The sequence below is a fragment of the Triturus cristatus genome, chromosome 9, assembly GCF_964204655.1.
Source record: "Triturus cristatus chromosome 9, aTriCri1.1, whole genome shotgun sequence".
Taxonomy (NCBI): Eukaryota; Metazoa; Chordata; class Amphibia; order Caudata; family Salamandridae; genus Triturus; species Triturus cristatus.
In genome coordinates this window covers 779,543,117-779,556,700 of record NC_140592.1, presented here as the reverse complement: position 1 = coordinate 779,556,700, position 13,584 = coordinate 779,543,117, and the positions used below count along the sequence as shown (strand labels likewise).

At 43.0% G+C, this 13,584-nt stretch overlaps 1 protein-coding gene across 1 annotated transcript in view; it reads right to left on the bottom strand.

Moving 5' to 3' along the window:
• The window catches only part of LRRC9 (leucine rich repeat containing 9), a 597,819-nt gene that overhangs the window by 450,749 nt on the left and 133,486 nt on the right, over window positions 1-13,584 (bottom strand). The window contains exon 5 of the mRNA XM_085626156.1: window positions 3,911-3,974. Coding sequence (XP_085482282.1) covers window positions 3,911-3,974 — 64 coding nt within the window. The remainder of the gene's footprint in view (window positions 1-3,910; window positions 3,975-13,584) is intronic.

Here is a 13,584-nt window from a genome sequence, read left to right as displayed (position 1 = left end):
TAGCCGACTTGTACAATCCGTTAATTTTCTGTAGGCGAAGTTTGTATTGGTTGGGGTTTGTTTTGAGACAGGCACGTTGCAGCTTTGTAATATTTTTGCCTTTAGTCAATGATGTTTTTAGATTGATGAGAGCCAGCTGCTTCCCCAGAAAAAACATTTTGCACAAACTGTGACAGAACACAACAAGAACTGCAAAAGCCAAAAAGGCTGGTGACCATTGCCTGACCTATTGGTTTTGCCAATGCTTGTTTGAAGCACGTGTTGATTTTTTATGAGTTCTATAGGAGAGCTACTGTAATAAACACACAACAGCAAAGTGGAATGAGAAAAAGAAGATTATTGGTGTTGTGTTGAGGGGGGTAGCTTTTTTGTCATTCTGAGGCGATAGCTGGCTTGCATGGCAACATGTGCCCTTATACACAACATAATGAAAGAATAGCTATAACACAGTGTTAGAAATGGGATTTTTAGCAGGCTAGGGCATGTGCCAAAGCCAGGCAGAAACCACCACTCTAGTCAGGGTAAGGGAGTTACACTCCTAAAATAACCCCTGCTCACCCCCTTGGTAGCTTGGCACGAGCAGTCAGGCTTATCTTAGAGGCAGTGTGTAAAGCATTTGCACAAAACCAACAGTAATACAGTGTAAACACTACAAAAGGACACCATAACAGTTGAGAAAAATATCCAATATTTAGATATACTTAAGACAAGACCAAAAACGATAAAAATCCACAATACAGCACTTCAAAATCTTCACTTATCAAAACAGGCTTTAAAAATAGTCCCTTGATGTCGATAGCTCCGTCCGGGGCTTTCACGGCGTAGTGAGGAAACAAATCCAAACAGTTCTGGCTCACCGCAGCGTCGCGGGCCAGCTACGGTGCCGGGAAGACCCGCAAACAGTACCTTTTAGAAATGCAGGGCGTTGATGACCTCTCACTGAGCTTCTGAAAACACGGCGTCTGCAGGCATCGGATCCGGAGGTCGGTGCAGGAGTCGTCGGGGTCCTCGAAGTCACACGCGTTGCAGGTCGACCTCCTCTCTGATGGAGTCAGGAGCGCTGGCGTCGGCAGGCGTCGGGTGCTGTGGTGCGAAGGGCAGCGGTGCGGCGTCCTCAGGTCACAGTGTGAGCAGCGGCTCGGTGGTGGCATCAGATGGCATCGTCGGTGAGACCAGGGTCACGGTGCGAGATGAAGGCGGTGCTCGTCACGGTGCTGGCAGGTCACGGTGCAAGCAGTGTCGTCGTCGTTGCTGAAGTGCTGTCGTCGGCTGACGAACTGGAGTCGAGGGCACCGGCGTCGGTAGGCCAAGGCTGTGGTGCGGGATGAGGGCGGTGCATCGTGTAACGTTACGAGCGGTGCCCTTGAACCGCGGTGCAAGCAGCGGCGTCAATTTCGGCATGGAGCGTCGTCGTCGGGGATGCCAAGGTGTCGTTGAGAAGCGAGGCGGTGCGGAGTGCGGTGCCCATAGGTCGCGGTGCGAGCAACGGCTCTGTGGCGGCATCAGCAGGCGGCGTCGGTGAGACCAGGGTCGCAGTGCGGAGTGGACGCGGTGCCCTCTCTGGTGCCAAAGCATCGTTGTGAAGCGAGACGGTACGGAGTGCGGTGCGCACAGGTCGCGGTGCGAGCAGTGACTTGGTGGCAGAGTCAGCAGGCATCGTCGGTGAAACCAGGGTCATGGTGCGGCGTTGCAGCGGTGCCCTCTGCGGTGCCAAGGCGTTGTGGTGAAGCAAGTCGGTGTGGAGTGCGGTACCCACAGGTCACGGTGCGAGCAGCGGCTCGGTGGCGGCATCAGCAGGCGTCATCGGTGAGACCAGGGTCGCGGTGCGTCGTTGCAGCAGCGCCCTCTGCGGTGCCATCAGGACACGGAGTCGGCAGTGGCGTCGTAGACGTCATCGAGTTGCTTTTCCTCTGTTGCAGCACAAAACACACAGTCCCCAGTGCTGCGATCAGAAGAGCTTGAAGTCTTTGCTGTTCCTGAGACTTCTTGAACAGGGAGGAAGCTCTACCTTAAGCCCTTGGAGAAACTCACAAAAGTAGACTGCAGAAAGTCCAGTCCAGTCCTGACACTGCCCAAGACAGAAGCAGCCACTGCAGGCCAACACAGCAAAGCACACAGCAAAGTGGTAGTTCCTCCTCACAGCTTCTCCAGCTCTTCTTCTTGGCAGTCTTCTTGATCCAAAAGAGTTCTAAAGGTCTGGGCCTCAATATGTATATCCCAAAATCCTTTGATCTCTTAGGCAGAGAGTGTCTGTGCCCAGCCAGAACCAGTTCTGCCTTCTCTGGCGTGAGTTCCTGGCAGGAGGTGGAGATGGCATTGTCAGAGGCAGACCAGGCCCTTTGAGGTGCAAGGAAATCTCCTCCCCCTTCCCCCATTACAGCCCAGGTCTATTAAGCCCTTTCCTGACCCTACCTAGACTATCTGGAGTCACTCCTGCTCCCCAGCCTACTGTCATTCAAAACCCAGACAGGCAATCCACATTCCAGCAGAGGCACACGGGATGACTGAGCAAGAAAATACCTACTTTCTAAAAGTGGTATTTTCATACACAGAATGTACAAATAACCTTCCTAAAAGATGCATCTTTAGATTCTGAGTCCAGGCAGAATAAACTTAATTTTCCTACCTAGTTCCTAGGGCCAGTTATGTTTATAAGATGTTATAAACAAACTTCCCATTCTGTCCTATGGGGAACAGATAGCCTTGCAATAGTCTTCTATACAATAAGGAGCTAGAGAGGGAACAATCAGATTAGGTCGCCCTCCACTCAAAGTCATGAACACCAACAATTAGACCTAATCTGCTTAGGCAAAAATCCTATTTACTTCATGAGTGGGATTGGAAGTTTATTTTCTTCCTCAACAACAACCATTCACTTTCAGTACTGTCCCTACTCATAATTGCCTTATATTTTATTATTAAAATAACCAACCTAAGACACTGTTGACTCCTAGGTTGGTTCTTTTATTATTAAAATATAAGGCAATTATGAGTAGGGACAATACTTATAAAAAAGTGAATGGTTGTTGTTGAGGAAGAAAATCCAATTCCACTCATGAAGTATATAGGATTTTTGTCTGAGCAGATTAGGTCTAATTGTTGGTGTTCAAGCCTTGCAATAGTGAAAAACGAAATTGACTGTAATTCACTATCAGGACATGCCACACACACCAGGGCATGTCCTACCTTTCGCTTACACTGCACCCTGCACACAGGGGTACCTTGGGCCTACCTTAGGGGTGCCTGACATGTAAGAAAAGGAAAGGTTAGGGACTGACCAGTGTGTACACGGGCCAAGTCGACACGGCAGTTATAAACTACGTGCAGACTCTGCAATGGCAGGTCTGTGGTACCTTTTCCAGGCTACTCACGTGGGTGGCACAATCCGTGCTGCAGGCCCACGAGTAGCATTTGATTCACAGGCCCTGGCACACTCAGTGCACTTTACTAGGGAATGACAAGTAAACCAAACATACAATCATGGAAACACCAATCCATAACACAATTTACACAGAGAGCATATGCACTTTAGCACTGATTAGCAGTGGTAAAGTTCCCAGAGTCCTAAAACCAACACAAAAAGGTCAGGAAAAAAATAGGAGGAAAAAGCAAAAAGTCTGAGGATAACCCTGCAAAAAGGGCCATTTCCAACACACAGTAACAGGTAACATCATGTTTTGCACTATAAAGGAAACATTCAAGGATTCTCAGTCTTAATATGTATCAAGCGTTAATTTGTTATTAATCAATATTCCTATGCACAAAACTGAAAATATTTAGTAAAACATCAAGACCCTCTGAAACCTAACCGAATAAGGATGGCTACTGGCAATCGTTAGGCTGGGTTCACATAGATTTCTTAACAATGTGCAGATTTGACAATATTTTATATTACATTACAATAACTTACCGATTATACTTATTACGTTTCCAGCGAGATTTAATTCCTTTAAATTCTGCAGGGTATGCAGCCCCTGATAAAACAAATTAAAATAAACACATTAAAAATATTCGGTTAGGACAAAAAAGTTTGATTTACCTGAACAAACAGTATTAGATGTGACAAAATAATTAAAGGGAAATCATAATAGTTCCTTGCAAATGTAACCAATTTAATTAATCGATATAATTATTCAGACGGCAAAACGTTGAGGTCTTGAAGTTCCATAAAACATAGTAATTTCTGCAGAAACAGAAAATCCTACGATGGCTTACACTGCCAATATGTCCTCCGATCATTTGGAGTTTGCTGAAATGTGCACATTTTCTGCCATTCCTAAAGAAAATAGTGGCTTAGCAGAAAAGGGATAAGCTACTCTTATGTCCTTATAAATCTATAAAAAGTTGGCAGAGGAAGGTTAGCTTAGAGTCTACAATATAGATATATAGGCCTACTCTATTGTAATGGCGATGGAGTAACCAGGTCGGCAATCTCTTGGTCTGCCTGCCGGTTTAGAGTCAGACAGACCACCAGGTTTACGCTGATGGAAACAACTTACTCCATTAATGTAAACCTTTCCACACAACCCAAGGGAGTATGGGCAATTAAGGTAAACCGTCCAACCGTATGCCTATTTAGAGTGGGCAGTCGGATGGCTGTTTTTTTACTGCCTGTCAGCGCCAGGAATTTTCAGGAAGTAAGGAATAGTAAAAATAAAAAAATTAACCCCACACCATTGGGGAAAGCTCCCATGTTGTCGGGCATTTTCGTTTTTTTTATTTTCCATCAACAAACTCTCATTTTTGGAGTTTGTTCTGCCAATAAAAAAACTTTTTTAAAGTTTAGCGCGAGTATCCGTTACCAATGACAGACAAACATCAAACTTTTAAATGGCTTTGTATGAGCCACTGTGACAGCAATTCATACAAACCCAGAAAGTTCACCACAGGGCTGGCAGGCAGAGTAAAGGCAGGGTGGTGGACATAAGGTCCTCGGGCATCTTGAGTGCCTTTACTGTGTCTGCCAAAGTCGAAATCATATCCTAAAATAATCAGACGATTATTTCAGGCACATGGTAACACATCTTGGAGAAACTTTTTCCATCACTAACAAATTTAGCACTTGTAAAACTAGCATAAACCTTGAAGCAGATGCCGAGAGTAAGCAGTGGCCATATTGGCTTGTGGGATGTTGATGTTAATTCAGCATGGTCCCCATTCTGGAGCTAGAGGTCTCCGACCTCTGAGTGCACTGCCCCAGACTCCCCCACCATGGACCATTGCCATCTAACTTTAGACGTGCCTTCATTATGTGTAAAATAAACCACCATAAATAATTTTTTATGAGCAAATACAGATGTCTTTCATATTACTAAACTCAAATTACACTCTATAGTAAACTGAGCTCTTTAGCCTATTTTCTGCAAGTGAGCTGAATGAGGAGAATTAGAAGAGATGGAGCCCTCATGGTCATTCCAATAATAAATAATTTATACCAGAAAAGAAAGGCTAAAGCCACCATTGTGGAAAGCTAAAGTGGGTAAAGACTGAGGCTAGTACAATACAGCAAAGTGGTTTCATTAAACGTTACTCATAACCAAAAAAGGTATTCTAGCTAACATATGCCTAGTAATCTTGAGGGAAGAACAAACTATAAGGTTATGCTTTATTGAACTGAACCCTTAATGATAATAAGCGGCATGTGATGCTGATAAAACAAGATTACATGCTCAAAGGACTGTCTAGCCCAAAGTTGCTGGTCACCTATGACGTGGTCCTTATTACTCAAACAGAACAGAAGCAGTTGACTGGCAACTACTCATGTAAGCGAGTCGTCTTAAAGAAAACTCATGTTTCTAGATACGAAGCACTCTTCGAAGTATGTTAAGTGGATTTTTAAAGTGATCATTTTACCCTGACAATGATATTCTGTCATTAGAGAACTAATGGACTAGCAAGAATAGCTTGAACTAACATTAAAAGAGCCAGGTTACTTTTAGCTATTCCCCCTGGTACAGAACGTTATAACAATATTGTTTAGACTAGTAATTGTTCATGTTTTTGAAACCATACAGTAATGCATCTATCCAGGTTTAAGCTATGCTTTATTCCTTGAGTGGGAAGGGTAAACAACTAAGTAATTTCCAGCACGGACACAACTGACTAGATACAAATTGATTTTATGTGTCCTGTTCTTCATATTCATAGGACGTTACTATTAAAAACAATGTTCATTTAGAGTAGCATAACCACTGTAACTGAAACATTTAATTTACTGTATGCTCTGGTATTGTAAATGTTAGCTTTATAGATTTTTAAGCAATTTTCAAACGTGAAGTGAACTTTACACAATTTTAGGTCAATAAATAAAAAATAAATAAATGCACAACTTACAAATGCTGTAGGTAACAGAAAGCAGGTTCCTCCAAAGTGTGTATTATTGGATATAATTGTGAGCCAAGTTACATTGGTACTCAACAATGACCCAATAGCTGATACTAGCTACCCTGGGTGCCTTGAAGTTACTATGGTTTTCTATTAAAAGTAAACGCCTCTGGTGATTCGGTATAGAGAATTTAGGGGACACCCACATTTATTCAATAAGGAGACCATGCAAGAGATAAAGGAAAATTTGGGAAGTACAAGAAATAATGCATCGACGGATTTAGGATTGAACTACTTAAATCACTGCCACTGCACACTCATTACAGCAGTATAGCTTAAGAGTTCTACCACTGACTAGCTAAACTTTTTGCTGGAGACATAACAAAATCAAAAAGATAACCCAGGAAAGCTGTGTACCCGTGTGATAATGATAGTGAAGAAGTGTTAATTTCGGGGCGTGGCTAGGCGCCCGTGGAGGATGGCGGCGTTGGTGTAGGAGCTCCGTCTACACCAGAGCTCACCGGCGGTTCGCGCTTCTACTCCGAGCAATGGAGGGAAGCCTTCGGTGACGGAGGATGCCGGGCGCGTTTTGAGTTCATTTCCGGCGCTGCGGCAAAGTTATTTTGGATCCTGCAGCCTTTTATGTCTCCGGTCGCGGCTCTACATCGGCCGCGACCGCCATTTTGTTTATTTTCGCCCGCGATCCCCTCAGCAGCGCGTTTTACCGCGCATTGGATTCCCGGCTGCCTCGTTTATATTGCAGTGTTCCCAGCACTCCCTGAGGCACAGATGAAACAGGCCTTCATTTCAAGGTGACTTTTTTCTATTCATTATGGCATTCTTCATAGATTTAACTGGCATTTTCTGCTCTCCTCAAACCTGGCGGCCATTTTAAGACTCCAATCTATGTCTCCTGGCTCATTGGTATTTATGACTCTTGTGTTTTGGCCTGGCATATTTTTCTGTTAAAACGCCTCTGATACAAAGCTCTTTTACTGCACTTCTTTTATTCTCCACGTTTTCTGGATCTCGTAAAGTGCCCGTTTTCATCTCCAGTCTGGCAGTGTGTTCTTAGTGAGCTTGCGCTCCACAGGCGTGTTGATGGCGGACTGCTCCAGTAAGGTTCAAAAACGTAACTATATTAAAAACTCCAAGCTGTTCACGGCACTGGCTCATTTGGAAGCCTCTCAATCTCTCCCTACTACTGAGACGACGCCGAACATGGAAGCCTCTTCACAGCCTTCAGTAAAAATGACTCCTAAGGGGTTAAAAAAAGATCCACCTTCACCTCCTAAGTCCTCTTCGGCCATTTCGATGGAGTTACTCCTTGAAGAGATACGGGTCTTGCGCCCCTACATGGAAGAAACCAATGCTAAGTTGCAGATTCTCACTGACAACTGGGCTTTGATGGATGAAAGAGTGTCATCGGTGGAGTGAGATGTCTCCTCTCTTCAGGACTCTGCAACCAAGGTCTCTCATATGCATGCGCAGATCTCTTCTCTCCAGAAGCAGGTAGAGGACCTTGAAAACCGAAACAGACGCAATAATCTCCACCTCTATGGCCTGGTGGAAGGTTGTGAGGGGAGTGATCCCATCAATTTCTTCAAGTCTTTTCTTCCTAAGCTTTTGCACTTGCCTGAAGATACCTCACTCAATATCCAACTTGCTCACAGGCTTGGTCGAGCTTCCTCCTCTCTTTCCGTGCCAGAGGTGTAATAATGTATTTTCTAGAATACACAGACTTGTTGAAAGTTCTCTCAGCAGCCAGAGCCTCTCCTCGTCTTACATGGTCGGGTTCCACCTCGTTCTTTGCACAGGATTACGCCAGAACCACTGCAAATCGTCGCAAGGCCTTCTTGGACATGAGACCTGACCTTCGCTCCATTGGTGCCAGATATGGTCTTTTCCATCCTTGCCTATTTAAAGTCACCTACAATAATAAGACTACGACATATGAGGATCCTACACGACTTCGGAGTTTCCTGAATTCCTGCGGCCAGGCTGATATGGAGCTCTCTGGTCCTTCCTCTTCTCTCCCACCGTGACTTTTTCTGAAGATGTACTTTGATACTCCAGCTTGTTATGTTTGCTGTTTTTCATGTTCAACTGCTCTTAAGTTCTCATGTTCTCTTGGCGAGCTTATGTTTTCCATTTTAGCCTTTGTTATTGAAGTTTTGGTTCCTTAGTATATCCTATTCTTTGCTTGTTTTGTGCCTTTGTCGTATGCCGTCGCCTAACTTTGTTATTTTTCTTCCTTCACAGATCAATGTTTTGCGTTCCGTCTTGTTTCTCTGGTTGGACGTCTCACTGACCCCGAGTGTCCTGCCTTCTCCAGTTGGCCCTACCTCCCTCCCCTCGCCTCCACGTACGTTTTCGCTTGTCCTTGTTCCTGATCGTATTTTTCCTTTGCTACCCTCCGTAAGTACTCTCCATCCCTTTTTTGACATGTTTGTCCTTGTTTTGTATTTCCTTACTTTGTTCTCTCCCTTAATATTTTCAGGTTTATTGGTGTTATTACCTTCTTCGCTGCTTTTTTCTTCTTCTCTCTTTTTCTCCTTTCTTCTCTCCATTGCTTATTGGTTCCCTTGGTCATGCTTCTTTCTCTTTACATATTTTATTTCCCTTCGGACCTTACTTACCAGTCTCTCTGGACTTTACTGTATTCTCTCACCGTTCTCAGTATTTCCTTGGCTTTTTTCTATTTTTATGACATCTCTGAGTCTTCTTTTACTTCTCTTTCTCTTGTTCATTCTACCTCTTCTCTATCCTCATTTCTTTTTTTCTTTTACCTACGTTCTTACTTTCCGTGAGGCTTTCTCTTGTTGTTTTATTTTTTCTTTGCATTACTCTTCTTTTAATCCTTAATGTCAGTGCGTATTGTTTCTTGGAACGTTAAAGGTCTTCATTCTCCCATCAAGAGACAAAAAATTCTCTCTCACTTAGCCAAACTGAATGTAGACATTGCCTTCTTGCAAGAAACCCATTTGTCTGATATTGAAGCTGCTAAGCTCAGAAGGGGATGGGTAGGTGTTGTGTTTTCGGCTCCCGGTGATGGTAAGAGAAATGGTGTAGTTGTATTAGTTCGCAAATCTCTCTCTCACTCGCTCTTGATTTCTGAGTCAGATCCCGAAGGTAGATGGTTGTATGTCAAACTTTCCTCGAAGGGCATCCCCATCTCCCTTCTCAATATTTACGCACCTACTGGTGGTGACCCCACCTTTTGGCGCACAATGGCCTCTCGTATTACTGAATACATTGATGATAATTTTATTATGGCAGGAGATTGCAATCTACCCTTTGATCCATTTTTAGATAGACACTCTAAAGCATCTTTTATCCCTAATAAGTCTCATAAGCTCTTTGCTCAAGCGATATTCCAACACAAACTCATTGATGCTTGGCGTCTCTGTAACCCTACTTCTAAAGAGTTTACCTTTTACTCCCCGACCCACCAATCACAATCACGCATCGAATACATCTTTCTTTCCCATCATATTTCTCAATCCCTCACCCATGCTGATATTGGCCCCATCTTGTTTTCTGATCACGCTCCTGTTTTGATTAACATTGACATTTTACCCAAGCCCACTGGGCCAAAAAGGTGGCGTTTTAATAATACTTTAGTTCTTGACCCCAAATTTACCACTTCCTTTGTTAAATCCACCACAGATTTTTTTGCCATTAATGATACACCCACTTTGCCCAAACACGCTATTTGGGACGCTTACAAGGCTGCAGCCAGGGGTTTCATCATTGGTCATGTGGCTAGAAAACGTAAGACTGCTCGCAAACGTACTAGCGATCTTCTTCTTACGATTAAAAAATTAGAACATTCTTTTTATATTTCCCATTCGCAGGAAAGTTTGACTGCTCTCATTGATGCCAAGATGCAATTTAACAAACAATCCACTGATGATGCTTCGTTATACTTGTTGAAATCCAGTTCAAAATGTTATGGGGGTAAGAACAAAGCGGGGAAGGTTTTAGCTAATTACTTAAGAGTCAAGCAAAATAAATTGAATATTGAGTCTGTTTATGATGTTAATTCTGTTTTAAAGCATACGGATGTTGACATTTTAGAGGAATTTTCCAGTTTTTACTCCACACTCTACTCTTCTGAAACTCACCCTACTGCCCATTCTCTTGCTACTTTTTTCTCCAGCATTCAGGCACCTCCCAATTTCACTGTTGATCTATCCGTTCTTGAATTACCCATTTCTAGCTGTGAATTACATACCGCACTTCAGTCACTCAAGAAGGACAAAGCCCCGGGCCCGGACGGGTTCACAGTTGAATTTTATCTGCACTTTTCTAAATTACTATTACCCAGACTGCACTCCCTTATTGATTCTTTCATACTTAGTGGCACTTCCTCTGGCACATTCTCAGACACCCACATTTGTGTTATACCCAAAGAAGGGAAAGATACCCAGTATTGTAAGAACTATAGACCAATCTCTTTGGTTAACATTGATTACAAGATATATGCTAAATCCCTTGCCATAAGATTGGACCCCTTTCTTCCTGAATTGTTGGGCCCTGAACAATCTGGATTTGTTAAAGGCCGTTTCATCACAGATAATACTAGACTTCTGTTTAATGTCCTGTCCAAATCCCCACGGTTCCAGGATTCGCTTGCAGCAATTGCTTTAGACGCAGAAAAAGCGTTTGATAGAGTAGAATGGACTTTCCTTTTTTCCGCCCTCAAATGGTTTGGGTTTGGTCCTAATTTTATCTCCTTCATTTCCTTCCTTTATTCCAGTCCCAGAGCGGCGGTTTGTGCTAATGGCCTAGTCTCTTCTTTTTTTAATTTAGGCAGAGGAGTTCGTCAGGGCTGCCCCCTTTCCCCCTTCCTTTTTAACCTGGCCTTAGAACCCTTTCTCTCAAAACTCCGTCAGAATCCTAACTTGCATGGCTTCCAAATTTCCCAAACAAACGTCAAACTTGCTGCTTATGCAGATGATATCCTACTCTTTATGTCCAATCCCGTCACTTCTATTCCCGCATTTCTGGCTGAAGTTCATGAATACTCCCAGATTTCTGGTTATAAGTTGAACAATGACAAATGTGAAATTTTACCCCTTACAAAATTTACTGTTAAACCTGATTTTGCGGCGTCCAATTTTACTTGGAGTCCCGCACATATCAAATATCTTGGTTTGCACATTACTCCCTCCCTTCCTGATACTGTATCGTTATGCCTTAATAAATGTACCCAGAAACTGTCCGACCTCACTTCTAGATGGCACCCGCTTTACCTTTCCTGGTGGGGTCGCCTCGACACGATTAAAATGATGCTCTCCCCAATAGTCCTTTACATCATCTCCAATATTCTAGTTCCTATCCCTACTAAATTTTTTAGGAAAATCAATACTATTCTCTCTTTATTCCTTTGGTCCGGCAAAAAAGCACGCATGTCCTTGCTCAGATTGCGACTTCCCAAATCAGAGGGTGGGGTCAACTTTCCAGATTTTCCCACTTATCACAAGGCATTCCTTTTGCAGCAAGCTTCCCTTTGGTTGCGAGACCCTGCTGAGTCTTCCCCCTTATGGGTTGTCATTGAACGTCTTTCTTTATCCCCTTTTACTTTCGCTGAATATCTCTCTTTTTCCCGAAAGCCCCAGTTTACCTCCACTCCCATCCATAAGTTTACTACCAAACTACTTCTTTCCACTTCCCCAGGCCCTCCTTCCTCTGTAGCCGAATTTCTCAATACCACTATTTGGTATAATAACAGTATCCTCATCAACCACAAGCCCTTTTATTGGAAATCTTGGAGACAAAAGGGTTTGATCTGGGTATCTCAACTCTTTTCTGGTTCCGATTTCTTACCTTTCTCCGTTCTTAGCCAAAATTTCAATCTTCCTCTTTCTTTTGCCCGTAAATATCTCACGCTTAAGATCGCAGTTATGTCCACTTATGCCCATCTCTCTAATTCTCCCATCCACCCTGACCCTCCCAATCCTACCTTGCAGCTCCATTCCTTGCTGCGTACCCATCCCACAGCCTCCTCAATTTACCACTCATTTCAAAAGACTCTCACTCCTAGGCCAAAATCCAAGGTAGAGGAACAATGGGAGTCTGACTTTGCCATTTCTTGGCCCATTTCTCTTTGGGATAAACTGTGGACCAAGCTCCGCAAGTCATCTAGGGCTGCTTCTCTCACACAAATCCTTTTTTTTATTTATAACAGACTTCTCTTTTCACCCCATATGTTGAATAAGAGGTTTTCTTCAGTCCCTGATCTTTGTTGGTCTTGTTCGACACCTAAGGCTACTCTTTTTCACATGCTTTTTTCTTGTGCTGTTACGCACAATTTTTGGAAACAAGTTTGGGCCCAAATTAATGCCATATTTCATATTGCATCCCCCTTCTCCTATGTTAATATTTTTTTAGGGAGTCTTTCTCCTTGTTGGGCAGATACTGATTTTAATACGCAAATTGTTGACTTGTTGTTAGCTGTTGCATTCCAGCAAATTACTGTTAATTGGAAAAATTTCACTAATATTTCTTTCAGAGCATGGTGGTACAATGTATGTCACAATCATAGACTAGATACTGTTTTCGTATACCCTCTTAGTCTGGCTACAAAGCGACATGACTTATGGCTTCCTGTGACCCTGTACCTAGATATTTGTGCTAAACGTTCCTCTCATTTGCCTCCCATTCAGCAAGAGGTCTCTAAGCCTCCTTGATTGACCTTTTTGTTCCTTTGCATTTTTTTTTTATAATCCATTTTATTGCATAATATTTCCAGTACTGCTTTTTGTTATATAGCCTCAATTATTTGTTATCTTCTAATTCAATGTATATTTCCATCGCCATGTTTTACTCTCTCTCTCATACTGAAGCTATGTTTTAGTTTTTCTTATGTATTGACACCTTTATTTGTCTAATAAAAATCTTTTGAACTAAAAGAAGTGTTAATTTGTTTCTTTTGCTCTGCCTGATTTATCAAATTCCTATAAAGATATGGCTGCTTCCACTATTACCAAAGTATGCAATACACACTTGTAATGCGTTTGCCCTGTCCTTACTTTCAAACAAAACCCCATTTGTAACATGTTGGCATTTTACAGATGGGCCACCTCAAGACATGGCTCTTCCAGACTTAACTATCATTATCTCCTCTACCCCTCAGGTCTGCCCTACTCAGCGCCTGGATACCCTCACGGGTGATTAGCAGCGCTCTACAAATTCACATAACATAACATAACATCTGAAAAATCAGAACAAAAGTCAATCCGAGCAGCTTCAATA